Source organism: Chamaea fasciata, unplaced genomic scaffold (assembly GCF_029207755.1).
Source record: "Chamaea fasciata isolate MVZ Bird 193981 ecotype frontalis unplaced genomic scaffold, bChaFas1.0.hap1 SCAF_20, whole genome shotgun sequence".
NCBI classification, from domain to species: domain Eukaryota; kingdom Metazoa; phylum Chordata; class Aves; order Passeriformes; family Sylviidae; genus Chamaea; species Chamaea fasciata.
In genome coordinates, this window is record NW_027094105.1 from 9,127,683 (window position 1) to 9,141,892 (window position 14,210).

Sequence of the window (14,210 nt, forward strand, 5' to 3'; positions counted from 1 at the left end):
CGAGGTCTGAGTTCTTTCCCTGTCCTGAACAAGGGCTTAGAAGCCAAAAATCTGCCTGTTTTTTTTTTCTTCCAGCTTTATTAATCCATTAAAAAAAAAAAATTCCCTCCAAACCTTGTCCTCGATTACTTCAGTCCATCGTAGCTGCAGGAGCATTTTGACTCTTTGCCAAGCTGGCCATTAAACACAGAGCAAATGCTGCTGATTTAATGCCCTAAAAAAAAATCCTCCGTGATTTTTCTGCGACCTTTGAACCCCCCCACCCCCCCAAAAAAAATCACACTGAAATGATTTTCTGGATCAGAGAACTCTTGATATCCCTCTGATTCCAGCTCCTTTAAATGTCACCCACCTCCTTATCAAAAGGCTTTTGCTGCTGGAGTTCTGGGAGAAGCTGGGCAGGCTGGAGGGAAATGGACACAGAGATGTTCTGGGTGTTTCTGCAGCTCCTGAGCTCCAAAAGGATCTTCCTTTCCCCAGAAAGGAGGAAAGAAAAAAGGAAGGAAGGGAAGGGTAGCACAGCCCAGGTGTTTCTATAACAAACCCCCACCACCACATCTCCAAGCCGCTCAATTCCCCACCTGACAGCCAAAATAATGCCAGGCCTTCCTTCAGTCAGTCAGCTTTATTTAGGAAATAAATAAAATCATAAGAAAATATGAATGATTGTAATAAATACAGCTTGTCAAAGTGATACAGACAGGAAAAGCAAAATAAATTTAGGTAAATTACTCCAGTGTGGTGACAGGGGCTGGCACATCGCTGCAAAAAATCACTTTCTGTCCCTGAAAGAACATTTGAAAGATGGAAGAGAGGAAAAGACACACAGAATATCCAGTTCCTTCCCAAAACAAGCTTCCATAAATATTTGTTTATGGGCTGGGTGTTTTTGAAACGTGATGCTTTATCACAACCAATTATTTTAAAGGCTTGTTGCCAAGACAGAAGTGAGAGGTTTTGCACACATGCAGCCAAAACCCCCCCTGGGGCAGTGCAGCCTGACAGGAGCTCAGCACAAAGCTCCGGGGAAAGGAGCTGCACTCTCTGGGCACTGCCCGAGGATGGGGCAGCCCCGGCAGAACCCGCGAGGGGAATCCAGCCCCAGACACACCCGGGCCAGCTGTGAGCAGGGGCAGCCCCTTCTCCTCCCGTGTGGGGTGACAGTGAGTGACCCCAAACAGGGAGAACTGCCTGCTCTGGTGAAATGACCCCATTCCTGCTGCTCTGGGGCATCTCCAGGTGATCACAGAAGGTTCAGGGGAGCAGTGGGTTCAGGGGGCCCCTTCTCCTCCCGTGTGGGGTGACAGTGACTGACCCAAAACCATGAGAACTGCCTGCTCTGGTGAAATGACCCCATTCCTGCTGCTCTGGGGCATCTCCAGGTGATCACAGAAGGTTCAGGGGAGCAGTGGGTTCAGGGGGCCCCTTCTCCTCCCGTGTGGGGTGACAGTGACTGACCCAAAACCATGAGAACTGCCTGCTCTGGTGAAATGACCCCATTCCTGCTGCTCTGGGGCATCTCCAGGTGATCACAGAAGGTTCAGGGGGCCCCTTCTCCACCCGTGTGGGGTGACAGTGACTGACCCCAAACCATGAGAACTGGCTGCTCTGGTGAAATGACCCCATTCCTGCTGCTCTGGGGCATCTCCAGGTGACGGCAGCAGCTTTAGGGGGGCTCTGGGGGGTTTTGTGTGCACACAAACTAACACAAAGCCTAAATGAATGTGGGTTTGGTTTTTTTTTTTTCCTCATAACCTACTGGCACTCACGGTGGCTTCCCCAGCCAGCCCTGTCTGAGGCTCTGCTAATTCGTCTCAATGATGCACTTGAGGAAAAGCGTGTCCTCCTTGACGTAGGCGTGTTTGGGGGACTGCAGCTTGGCCAGGGGCAGGAACATGGGGCAGCCACTGGCCACGTTCATGTCGTTGACTGGCCTCTGGAAGGAGGCAGAGGTCAGGTCTGGGCGAAAGGCATCGATGACGTGCTCCCTGTTGTTTTGGTCAAGCAGCATAAACGTCACCTGCAAAGCAGAACGTGGCAGGGAGGAGTTGGAAGGGTGAGAAACAAACGGAGTGCTGCAAACCGAGCAGCTGGGTGCTCCGCTGATAATTAAACACAAGCTGGAACCAACGTTTTCAACCTGCAAGGTCAGTTCGTGTGAACTCCCGGATGAAGTTTTTAAAGCTTTGCTGCCCGTAAAACAAAACTAAATTAAATCAAGTAAGGAATTGTTCCTTGGTAGAGAACTGCACAGTCCAAAGGGTTGTTTTGGTTTTTTTCTTTCCTCTCTGTCTCTCCTGACAACTTAAACAGCCCCTGGGTTTGGTTACAGTCATTACATTTATTCTGTTATTGTGGTTTGGAATCAGAAGAGACAGCTCAGTTGCCTGTGCACAAATATGTAAAAGACACAACCTAAACATCAGTATAGAATCTCCCCACCTCACTACCCCCTTTTATTAACTCACTGTTCTATAGCTTGAAATATGAGATATCTGCAAAAATGTTTGAATACAGTGAGGGTTGGAAGCTTTGATTTCTATTTCTGCGGCCGCTAACTGGCAGTAAAAGGAAAGGCTTACGGAATTATTATCCCACAAAGGCAAGAGCCAAAGCAGAGATCAGGCCCTGCCATGGTTTCACTGCTTTTCTAACCATTGCTGCCATTATCAGATCACAATCAGGGGGGGAAAAATTAGACCAGGATCACATCAGACATCTGTGGCACCTCTGTAAGTGGAACTCTCACCTCACCCTTCTGATGCCTTCAGGCAGCAAATCATGACTCCCTCCCAAACTGATATTATCTGTGCTTAGCAAGAGCCAGGAGGAGATGTGTCTCTGCCTTTAGCCCAGGTGGACATAGGTGGGAATATCCCAAAATCCTGCCTGGAAAAGTTTGGGACATCAGCAAGATGTTTTTTTCCTTTCCCCTGCGGGGGACTCCAATTAACACCCAGGACTGCAGGGGAGCTCCTCACCTTTGGAAAGGGATGTGGAAAAGCACTCAGCTGCCACAAAACTCCAGAGAAAGAGTCACCTCGTGCTGAGGTGGGATCAGCTGGGGAAGTGGGATTTTGTCTGGGATCAGTTGTGGCAAGGTTTCCCCTCTTACCTTGTGCCTGAAGGGCCACGGGAGCAGAGCGTCGTAGTCTCCCTTCATGACAACGAAGAACAGGGACAGGTGAGTCCCTTTCCCTGTCCCATCCCCGTTCAGGTACACCCTCAGACACACCTTGTAGCCATATTTTGCAGTGTAGAAAGCTGAAAATCAGAACTCTTCGTAAGTTAAGCCGTTTTTGGGGGGGAAAAAAAGGCATAAAGTGTGTGGGAAAAGGTAACGCGTGACGTGGTTTGTTCTCGCAGAAAGGAGAGCAGGCAAATCAGCAGCCCCTGGAGATTACAAGCAGTGAAAACCCAGTGGTTGGAACCCTGTCGGTGCCTCAAACCTCGGTGAAAATTACCTGTTCTTAGGCACACAGGTGTGTTTTACCTACTCCAATTACCTCCCACACCGGGAAGAGCTGCAGCTGGAGCCCCGCGGTGCCAGCAGGGCTGGGAGGGATGGACCCACTGTGGTGGAGGGCAAAGGGCAGCATGAGAGCCCAAACCAGGGCCCAGCCCTCTGGAAAAGCACACCCCAGTGCCCTGGATCTCTGCATAAACAGCATCTTGGTTTAAGCAGCTGTTTTAAAGATCCTCCTGCTGGCACGAGCGGAGTCCTGGAGAAACGGGGCGGGGGGATTCTGGAGGATTTGGGGTTTGTGAACACACACACACCTCCATCCTGCTCTTTACCTGGGGAGTACAGACTGACTGTCCTGCCAGTCACAGAGTCCTGGAGCTTCCTGCTGACCTCCGTGATTTTCCAGAGGAAGATCCCATCGTAGGAGGCTTGCTCAGAGAACAGCAGGCTCTTGTGCAGGCTGCTCAGGCCCGCGTCCTTCTGCGTCAGGCAGCGGTGCAGCTCTGCAATCTAGGAACAAAACCAGCCCTCAGTCACTCCCCCCCGCTCCAGGCTGTGCTGCAGGGGTGGCTGAATCCTTCTGGAGTCCTCATGTGCTGGGAGATCTGCTTTGATTCCTTTCTAAGTGACAGCAATATGTCAAAACACACGCAGAGATGTTGTTTGGGCCTCCAGGCAGGAAAAAAAAAAAAATAGCTGCTGTGAGAGGATCAGGCAACTCAGCAGCTCTCCTGCTCGCTCACAGCCCTGATCATGGCAAGCTCTGACACTCAAAACTCCCAGGAATATCTCACTGCCTGAGCGTGGGTTTAGAGAACAAATATTAGAGATCCACGTCTGAAATTGTATCAAACAACAAAAGGATCCTGAATGTGTGTCCAGAACTGAGCCCTCCACAGCTCAGACTGCTGTTGTGACCCCCACCCCAGCCCTCCCTGACGTGTGCCAGTGTTTGTCCTCTGCAGAACAAGCACCCAGACATTCCTTGCTGTAATTTTTTACCTTCAGTTCCAGGCCCCGTATTATGTTCTGGTCCAGCTCACTCTGCCTCCTGAAGGCCAGGATTTCCAAATTGGAGCTCTCCACCTCCTTATTGAGCACTGCCACGATGTTCTCAAACACGTGCAGCTTATTTTCCAGCTCAGAAATCACCTTCTCCCTCACCAGCTGCTGCAGGGCAGACCCATCCCCGGGGACAGAAGATCCAGGGAAGCAGTCCACTTCAGGATCCCTGCTGAATTCCAGCCCTGCTGCTGGGGGGACCTGCAGCTCAGAGATGCTTTTCCCTGCACTCCTCAGGCTCAGCTGGGGCTGTGGGGTGAGGCTCTGTGCAGCCCTGGCAGCAGAGCACAGCGTTCCCTGCAGCCGCCTCATGTGCTGCAGCAGCAGCAGCATGTGGGCCCCCACTGCGGATTTCTCGTGCTCCTTGATCTTCTCTTTGCTCCCCTGCGAGAGACAGAGCTGTCAGTGCACCCTCCACCACAAGCCCGGCAGCCCTTCGGCCCCTTGGGGGATGGAGAAACTGCGCGGTGCAGGTGCAGCTCCATCACCTGCCATCAAAAACCTCGCAGTTTTCCCACGGTGTTGCTGGTCTGATTTTGTTTTGAGAGGCGCTTCCCCGCAGGGAACGTTCCAAACCGGGGTGGAACGTTCCTTACAGGACCTGTTTCACTCACCCTAAATGCACAGCCAACCTCAGAGAAACAGCACCCATCCTTGCTGGCTGGGGATGGAGAGTGGCTCTGCTGAAAGAAAAGGAAAAAAATGCAGAGGAAATAATCAAAACCAATCGAAGGGAATTCTTTTATTGCCCTACAAACACCTAAGGTACAAGCCCAGCATCTGTAAATCAGATTCATTCAAGTCCAGGTAACTCCAAAGCTTTCAGTGCCCAACCAGCTTTGAAAATTGATGGGAAATCAATTAAGAATGTGGTTAATAGCAAGTTTCCTGCACACAGCCCGGCACTGAGATGTCCATCTCACAGAGCCCACAACGGCAGAGCACAATTGAACGAACCACAGGGATCCATCCCCTGGTAACAATTTCTCACAGAGAAGATGCTGTAAATAAACTGCTGTACAGCCCTGGTCGTGTGGCTCTCACTCAGGGTTTGGAGAGGAGACAAATATTTGCCCATTTACAAGGTTAATTGAGAAGATAATTTAGTGAGGGTAATTGTGGGAGCAGAGAAGAGAGGGCAGCCAAGCAGGGCTTTGCTGGGGTGTAAAGAGCGGCCAGACACAACCGCTGGATGTGAAAATGTTCCCAGGTGTCGGTTTAATCTAAATGAACAAGTGATAATTTTATTAATTGAAATAAAGCTGCATTGCACTCCCTGATCTTTCACCCACCTTTTCCCTCGCTGCTGCTTCTGTTTGCACAGGTTTTTGTTCCTTGCATAAGCTGCCTTCACACGAATGCTCCTATCATAAAAACGAGAAAGAAAAAAAAATAAATCAGTACCTTATTTAATTATTGAATTAAGGGTCACCCTGGGATGTTGGATACAAGACTGTATACAATGTGCAGGTGCTGCCAGGTTCAAACCAAAGCAATGTGCACACACACACACAAAGGTCACATCCCTGCAGTGACAAGCAGGGGGTTACAGAACAGGAAACAACAGTGACCAGCAGAACAGGAAATTCAAATATATATATATATATGTATGAACATAAACAGGTTACAGCACAGGAAACTCCAATGTAAATTCGAAATCAGATACAATTCAAATATAAACTCTCCTTGCACTGACTCCACACACTTTGCTCAGTGTGCAGACCCTTCTTGCATCCTGCTTATGAACGTTTCGGAGGCTGGAATCCAAACTCTCCAGCACGATGTGCTAACACCAAATCCATCACCCCTCACAGGAGGCTTCCTGCCGTTCCTGCCCCCAGGAAGGGCGAAGTGATCCCCCTGCCACTGGTCCTGTAATATCTGCATTTAACACAGCAGCTTTCCCTGCACACCCTGCAGAGGGGGTGGATTTAATCCCCACAAACTCCTTTGCATACCAGCTCTGAGGTTTCCCTTTCGATTCTCAGAAATGCAGCCACGGGGTTTTCTCACTCTCTAACTCGTTTTTTAACACTTTTTTTTTTTTTTTTATCTTGCCCGTGATCTTACTCATTTCTGCTCTTTTCCTCCTTCCGATTACCAATGGCTTGAGGGGGAGAGGGGCTCTCCTTCAGAGGAGAGTTTATTTAAAAATAGAAGAATACAAAAAAAAAAAAAAATCACAAGACCTAAAACTGAATGAATAAGGCGAAGGGAGCCAAGTGCAGCGCCCGAAATTTACAATTTTCTCCCAGAAGGTTGTGGAATACCCACAAATAACCAAAATTCTGAGCTCGGTGCAAATTTATCACCGTTTAACCAGAATTCTACACGCACTAAAGGAGGCAGAGGAAAAGCCACACCTCAAGGCCAAGCCCCTGCTCGGTTGCCAAAGTTTCCCGACCAAAATGGGAATTAGGTGGTGGCTGTGAGTGGGGGGTCAGAGAGCCCCGGGCAGGGACCAAACGGAGCTCAGGTTTTCCCCTCCAGGCCGAGCCTGCAGTCACGGAAAGCTGCCAGGGATTATTGAGTGTTGCCACCTTCTGGTGTTCACAGAATTTGGGGAAACCCTGGGCTTAGCCCCGGGAGGATGCGCCTGGCTCCAGGTCCTGCTCTCGCTGCAGGTGAGTGAAGGGTGAAGAGCACAACCAAAAGCTTCCCCGGGAGCAGATTTTAACATTTTAGATCCTTACCCCAGCGTTACCTCAGTAATCCCTCACAAATCTCTCAGCTCAGGGTTTGGAAAGGCACCGATTTGTGCCACTTTGGACACACAGAACTCTCTGAAATATCCACAGCCCTCCTGTCGTGTGGGTCTTTAATCGCCCTGCCCAACTGCAAGGCTGGCAATTATTCTCTTGAAATCACTTGGAGGGAATGATATTAATTGTTTTGAGCAAAAAACATTAAAAAAAAAACATAAAGTAAAGATGTTTGAATGGGCACTGAGATACTTGTGGTAGATTCAGAGTGAGATCTTCCTGCTCTATGGACACTGCTGATAATTTGGAGATTTATACCTAATAGAAATAATATCTGACAGAATCCTGCCCTATACATTTGTGGGTAGTTCTAACTTGAATAAACTTCAGCCACCTTCAGGATCCCTTCATTTCCACTGTCTGTGTTTTTCTGGTTTTCTCTCACCTCACACAGGGACACGTTTTGAGCCAGGAGCTGAAACCTGGGCCGCCCAGGGGAGCACAGGGGCGCTTTGTCACATCACCTGCACATTATCACATCCATTTTCCCCTCCAACACTCGTGTGGAAAAATGATCCAGCTCAGGGAAATTAAATATTCCCCGAGTGCCACGAAATCAGGATGGAAAAACGGCATCACAGAGTGCTGAAACCACCAAAATAGAGCTTTTATTTGGGAGAGGAATGTTGGTACCTGGTATTCAGAGCTGGGCAGGCTGCAGTGGCACTGCTGACACACGGTCACGTTATTGACGCATCCGTTCTCCAAGTGATCTGCCAGCTTCCTTCTCATCACCACGTGCCCACAGCCAGTGTGACAAGGGATCAAGGCATATTCACATAAACTCTGATGCTCCTGGGAGTAAAAAAAAAAAAAGTTATAAAGCAACATGTAAAGTGCAGATTCACGTTTCTCTATGAATAGTCTCTGTTCTGGCAGCTCGGGGCTCTGGTCTGCATTTCTTCTAAGCTTGGGTAAAGTCCCACTGCACAAAGTTACTGAGATTACTGGTGAAAAATTCACCAGCTTTACTGGGGGTTTTTTGTTGCTAATTATTAATTTTAAAAAAATCTCAAAACCAAGCAACATTTGGTAAATTCAAACCTGAGGTCTCCCTTAACAGCCTCTCTTGGGGCTTTTGTTCAAAAACAAGACCGTCCTGGCCCCAGATTTCTCCCTCATATCCATTACCCAAATCTGCATGGCAGACTCACAAATCTTGCCCATTTAAATGTTTTAACTGAGGCATCTCAGATCAGCCTGAAAGGAACGATGAACACAATCCATACGCTGACACAGGGGGGAATTATTCCTCCTACAAAACACGCCAAGGACATTGCCTGGACATTCCAGTCTCCTGGAGACTGAGGTACTCTGCCCTGTCACAACCTTGCATTGAAATAATAAGGAAACTACTGGAAAAAAAAAAATCAAGGTGATGTAAATTTCTGCAATGTGAATTTTCATTCGGAATTTCCTGGCTTTGGCCAAAGCCCTGCTAAAGTTAATCACAGAACCACAGAATGCTTTGGGTTGGAAGGGACCTCAAAGATCATCCAGCCCCAACTCCCTTAAGACACGTTAACCTTCCATAGGTTAATGGCACATTTTCAGACAAAAACGTTGGCATAAATCACAATACTGACGCTGATTCTAATTAACTGCGTTAATTTGTGTCTGCTGATATCCGGGTTTTGTTTCCCTCTCTGTCCCCAGCCCATAGCAATCCGAATAAAACCTCTTTAAACATACCTCGAAATCTTTCATGATACCAGACCAGCTGCACCCAAGGGTCACGCAGTGGACTCTGAGTTCGGAAATCTCTTTATTGATGGCAGCATCACCAAAAGCCTGCAGAGAAAACAAAGTAAGGGAAAAAAAACATTGCTGAGGAAGTGCTTCTGGATGCATCCCTGGAATAGGAATAGGGCGGCAGAAATCCACACCTTGACAAATCTTTAATTTTTTAAAGATTCACTGTATTGCATAAGACCCTGTGACCTGGCAAGTTAATCTTAGTGCAGCAGAAGCCTAAAAAATTATTAAATATTTTTTTCTTAGCACTCAAAAATAACCCATTTGACACGATATTAATTTACTGAAAATAAGCCCAGCCAACTACAGCCCTTTATTTTCCTTTTTTTTTTTCCCCCACAGGAGCCTGAAATATTTCACATGCAGGGAATGTGCTGACAGGACCCTGACTGTGGGGTCCCTTAATGAATGCATTTCATTATCGGGGTCATTAACACCTCCTAAACGTGCTGCAGAGAGGGCTGGAGAGTCTCAGCGCTGCTCAGATCTGGGCTGTTTCCATTTAGCAGACACAGTGTGCTAAAAAAAAAAAATAAAAATAAAAATATACGAGCCAGATGGGAGAGAAGTTTGTTTTTTGGCACCACGGAGATTTTCGTGTTATTTAAACGTGAGGAATTGCACAGGTGTTATGGAATCATGAAATCCTGCACACTTCCATGTTATATGTTGCACTGAAGACACAAGAAGAAGCCCTGCCAGGGTTAAAGGGATTTTTGGGTGGTCTGGAGGGCAGAGAAATGCAGATTTCACACGGAATGACACAGAGCGAGGACTGGGGGGGGAAAGCTTTACCAAGAGAGGCAGGGGAGTATTTACAAACAATGCCCACAATCTCCAAGATCCTGAAAATCTACCCCAAATTTGTCGGGAACGGTCTACACAGGCAGATCCTCCTCCCTCCCTGGAGCCTGGCTTCATCCTGGACACGCAGCACGAAAAAGGAATTTCCAGGCAACCCCGAGTGGGGTCTGCTCACGACCACCCACCCTCAGCCCGCAGAAATTCCCCCACAGCAGAGAAACCCCCAAGTGACACTCAGAACAAAATCAGAAGGCTTCAGCTGCACCTATTTGTGCAGGAAACCTGTCATTGGGAAATTAATTGCAGAACTGATGGGTTTTGTTTTGTTTTGTTTTCCTGGGATATTACCACATTCCAGCATTAGCAGCAGATTCGTTATTTTGCTGCATCCCGACCTTTGGCCTTTTTGCCTATTTGTTTTCACTTCCCACTAAGAAATTTAGACAAATTATGTGTCTGTAGATATCCCTGCACGCAATCAGAGAGGAGGGGGGGGAAAAGGCAGGCTGGGATTTTTGTGCGTTTGGGATACAGAACAGCACAGCAATTTGCCTGGAAAATCGCACAAGAAGAGATCTGCACCATTAAATTACAGACGGAACATTTGCCAGGGGGTAGTTTGTATCAATTATTATGTTCAGCTTCAGGTTTGAAGGGCACGAGAAACCATGGGGTTGGAAAATCCATTGAAACACTTCCTGAGGATAGCAAGTAACAGTTAAGACACATTATTACAAGTAGGAAAGCACCAGTTACCCTTGAGACAATAAGAAGTTAATCATATGGAAGAGTTTGGGGTTTTACATTGCAGAACCTGGATTTGGAAAGTCCTGAGGCTGCCATTACACTTTGTAAAACCAAAAAACTCTGGGAAATCCAGGTTATTAAAGCCTAAGTTAAAGCGTGCAACCATCAGCTGCTATTGCATTTTACATTATTCCCTTCTGAACTCCAGTCCAATGATGACTACAGAGAGTGGTTGGCGATAAATTAATGATCTGTGAACTGCAACTTACCCTTTCTTCTGCCAATAGGCTTTCCTCACCTAAAGTGTTGGGATCTTCCTCTTTACATTTCTGGCAAATTGCGTTTTTATTGTTTCTGGCGAAAAGAAAGAAAAATTAAATTGCAATCCATTGGTGCACTGCAGTTTAGGAGGTCTTTGTATAGGCACTGACACAAATAAAAACCTGAAAATCGTGATTTCTACTCAGATTTCTACTCAGAACCCATAGCCCTTGTTCACTAAAGGGACAATTCTTGAACACACCGATGTCAAAAAAGTTTTGCTCTTCTGTTCTCCAAAACCAGGACTATGCCCATTAATCTTATCTGCATTTCTGTAAAAAAAGGGCAGCCTGAACCATGAACAGGAATAAAGATGGAAAGCTATTTATCCTATTTATCATTATTTATTTATCCTATTTATCATTATTTATTTATCCTATTTATCATGATTTACTTTAATGAACGATTAAAAACTCCAAGTAGGAAAGAGAATGTGAAAACTAAAGTCTTTTAAAACACAGAAAAACACCCATTTTGCCCAGACAGATACAGACATAGATGACATTGCATTTACTAAAACCCTATAACATCAAAGTAAGGTGCCATGGAAGGATTGGGTCAGCCTTGGACCAGCTCTCCAAGGTTAAATCAGAACTATTTTTTTATGTCACAGATAGAAAAACTCTGCCAGGCCCCAGAGACTTCCACAGTGGAAACGAGGAGGAGGCGAGGAGTATCCTGATGGAAAATCCTTGCAGGCAGGAACATGACAGCAGGCCAGGGAGCCCCAGAGCTGTCCCTGAGCTCAGGGAACGCCTCAGGCACCTACCTGACGATCCAGGTGAGGCAGGCAGAGCAGTACCTGTGCCCACACAGCGTCTGCAGCGCTTTCTTCAGGATGTTGTTGCAGTTGCTGCACAGGAACTTCTGGCCGGGCACGTCCTCGCAAATGCTGGTGGGGTATCCGAAGGGAAACTCGTTCTCATCAGGGAAAGAGCCAGGGGTGTCCTGCAGGCTCCTGGGGGTGTTCTCAGCCATCTGGGGCGAGAGGAGACAAAATCCAGGTGCTCAGAGAGGGCACACGCTCAGTTGGATATGAGCAGCCCCAAATCAAAGCAGTAACTGCGCTGTGTTCGCTGGGGCTGCAGTGACAGGCGCGACCAAATGTCACAGCGGGGTTTGACCTGGCAGCAGCAGGAAATTACTGTGCACCTTTAAAATTTCCCTCAAAACACAGCACGAAAATAGGCAATGTCCTAAAAACGGGGGAGCTGGGGTTTTCTTTCAAGAGTTTTTCAGCCTGCAGCATGATGAGCTGCAGTGCCATCAGTCCTCATCACACGGGGTTGTTTTCTGCAGAGTAAATCCCCGACCACACTCAATTCTCTGCGGCCAAAATCCGTGATTTCACCTCACAGACACAGAAACCGAGCAGCTGGTGTGTTTGTGACTTTCCCGAAGTCATCAAGCGTGTGGTGAGATGACAAAGGAAATCCCAGGTCCACAAGCCCTGCCTGCTGTGCTCTGGCCGGACACACCTGGAGCCCCGGGCCAAGGTGCCCTGCACATCCAGGGTGGTTTGGTTAGCAAGGGCTGTGCAGTGGGATATTTTTTGGAAATGCAGCCAAAACAGATTCTGGTGTCTCTTGGAAAGCCCAAGGAAGGTTTTCACCCAGGGAACTGGTGCAGTTTGATTATAATAACCCCCTCATAAAGCTATTTGGGGTTTTTTTTTCCCCCCCCATAAGAGCACCGACACACCATAAGCTGTCTCAGCATTACCAGCAGTGACGCTGACTAAGAAATGTGAAGATGAATGAATCCCGGCAGCCGTGGGCAGGCCGGGCTGGCGGTGTGAGTGCCGCGATGTGGGCAGGGCACAGCCCGGGTTTCAGGCTGTGCTCTGGGAACAGCCAGCGCTATCCCTGGCCTGGCTTGGCCCGTTCCCGTGCCCTCCGCAGGCATCCGAGCGGCACCCGGCCTGCCGGAGCCCTCAGTTAAACCCGGGGACACAAAGGGAATGGAGCCGAAGGTGTAGGGGGGGGGATGAGGCAGCCGAGGCGCTCCCGCTCCCCCCGCTCCCGCTGCCCCGGCACCGAGCGCTCCGAGCCCGGGGCTCCCTGCGCCCATCCCGGCTCTCGGGGCGGCGGAGAGCGGCCAGAACCCCCGGCCAGAACCCTCCGAGCGCTGCCGGGCCGTGTTGTCCGGGGGGCGGCGGGCGCTTCTCCGCAGCGGGGCCCGCTCCCCTCCATCCCTCCGTTGCTCCCCGTCCCTCCCGCTCCCCTCCATCCCTCCCTGCATCCCCGCCTCTCCCGTACCTGAGGCGGCGGGCCCCGGGCGGCCGCTCACCGCCGGGAGCGGAGCTGCGGCCGGGCGGCTCGCCGGGATTTCGGCGATGCTGCCTCGCTCCGGCCGGGAGGAGCGGGGAGCCCGAGCCGCGCCCCGGGGCCGGCGGCAGCGGGGCTTCCCCCGCTCGGGGCACCGGCGCCGTCCCGGCCCGCAGGCACGGGGAATTGACCGAGGAAAAGCCCCCGCGGAGCGAATTCTCCCCGCCCCGGGGGCCAGCTGAAATGGAGAATCTGGTGGCTGGTTCCTGAAAGCGGAGTGCTGCTGGGTCTGCCATGCTCAGACAGAAAATCCTGCCTGCCCCAGAGCGCGGCCGCAGCGCCGACACCCCCCTGTACACCCCTGGGGGTGTGTGCACCCTTGGGTGCTCGGGGCAGGGCCGGGATGGGAGCCTTGATCCCTTTGGAACCTCCGGGAAACCTCTCCGGGGCAGCCCCGCCGTGCCTCGCCCTCCGACGCGGCTCTGTGTGCTACACAGCAGGGAAACACAGAGTTCAGTAATGCCTGCGAAGCCTTCTTAGAGCGCGGTAAAGATTCTACAAATCCAGCTTCCATTATCGGCAGGAGGTCCTCCTCACCCCCGCCACAGCTCGCTCTGCTGCCACCCTCCCCGGTTCTGACAGAGGATCCGGCCCCAAAGAAGAGCTGTACGTGCAAAACTGTTCGCTCTTCCTCGTGGGGAATATCCCCGGGGGTGAGGCCCTGCTCGGAAGGAAAAATAAGAAGCAGAGGTGTTCCTCTAGGTGCTTCAGTGGCTGTTCATTGCTGCCCTGACAGGCTGCAGGTCCCGCTGGGTGTGCGGTGGCTGCTGAGGGATTTATTATTGTGCGGCAGAGTGTGCCCCGAGCCTGGCACCTTCCCATGCTGGGTGTGCACAGACAGACACAGCAGACACCTCAGTTCCACTTCCCTCCCCTCCTGCTGATCTCCGGCACCTCTCCAGGTGCTGATCTGATGCAGATCTGTAATTCAGAGTCAGCGGGGTTGGGTATTACCTCAAAACTGTG

The 14,210-nt window shown here is 49.8% G+C and overlaps 1 protein-coding gene across 2 annotated transcripts; it reads right to left on the reverse strand.

The window, feature by feature from the left end:
- Positions 1-610: 610 nt before the first annotated feature.
- Positions 611-13,262, reverse strand: TRAF1 (TNF receptor associated factor 1). Of its 2 annotated transcripts, none has more exons than XM_066201385.1 (11): positions 13,176-13,262; positions 11,687-11,895; positions 10,866-10,950; positions 8,983-9,081; positions 7,924-8,085; positions 5,821-5,892; positions 5,143-5,208; positions 4,469-4,912; positions 3,799-3,976; positions 3,116-3,264; positions 611-2,020 (listed from the first exon to the last, which is right to left on the reverse strand). In XM_066201385.1, the coding sequence occupies exons 2-11, from the start codon at positions 11,893-11,895 to the stop codon at positions 1,805-1,807; spliced, it is 1,680 nt and encodes a 559-aa protein (XP_066057482.1). In that variant the 5' UTR covers positions 13,176-13,262; the 3' UTR covers positions 611-1,804. The 2 variants fall into 2 exon arrangements, with proteins under 2 accessions (XP_066057482.1, XP_066057481.1); XM_066201384.1 differs by having other exon boundaries at positions 5,143-5,211.
- Between the last annotated feature and the right edge of the window lie 948 nt (positions 13,263-14,210).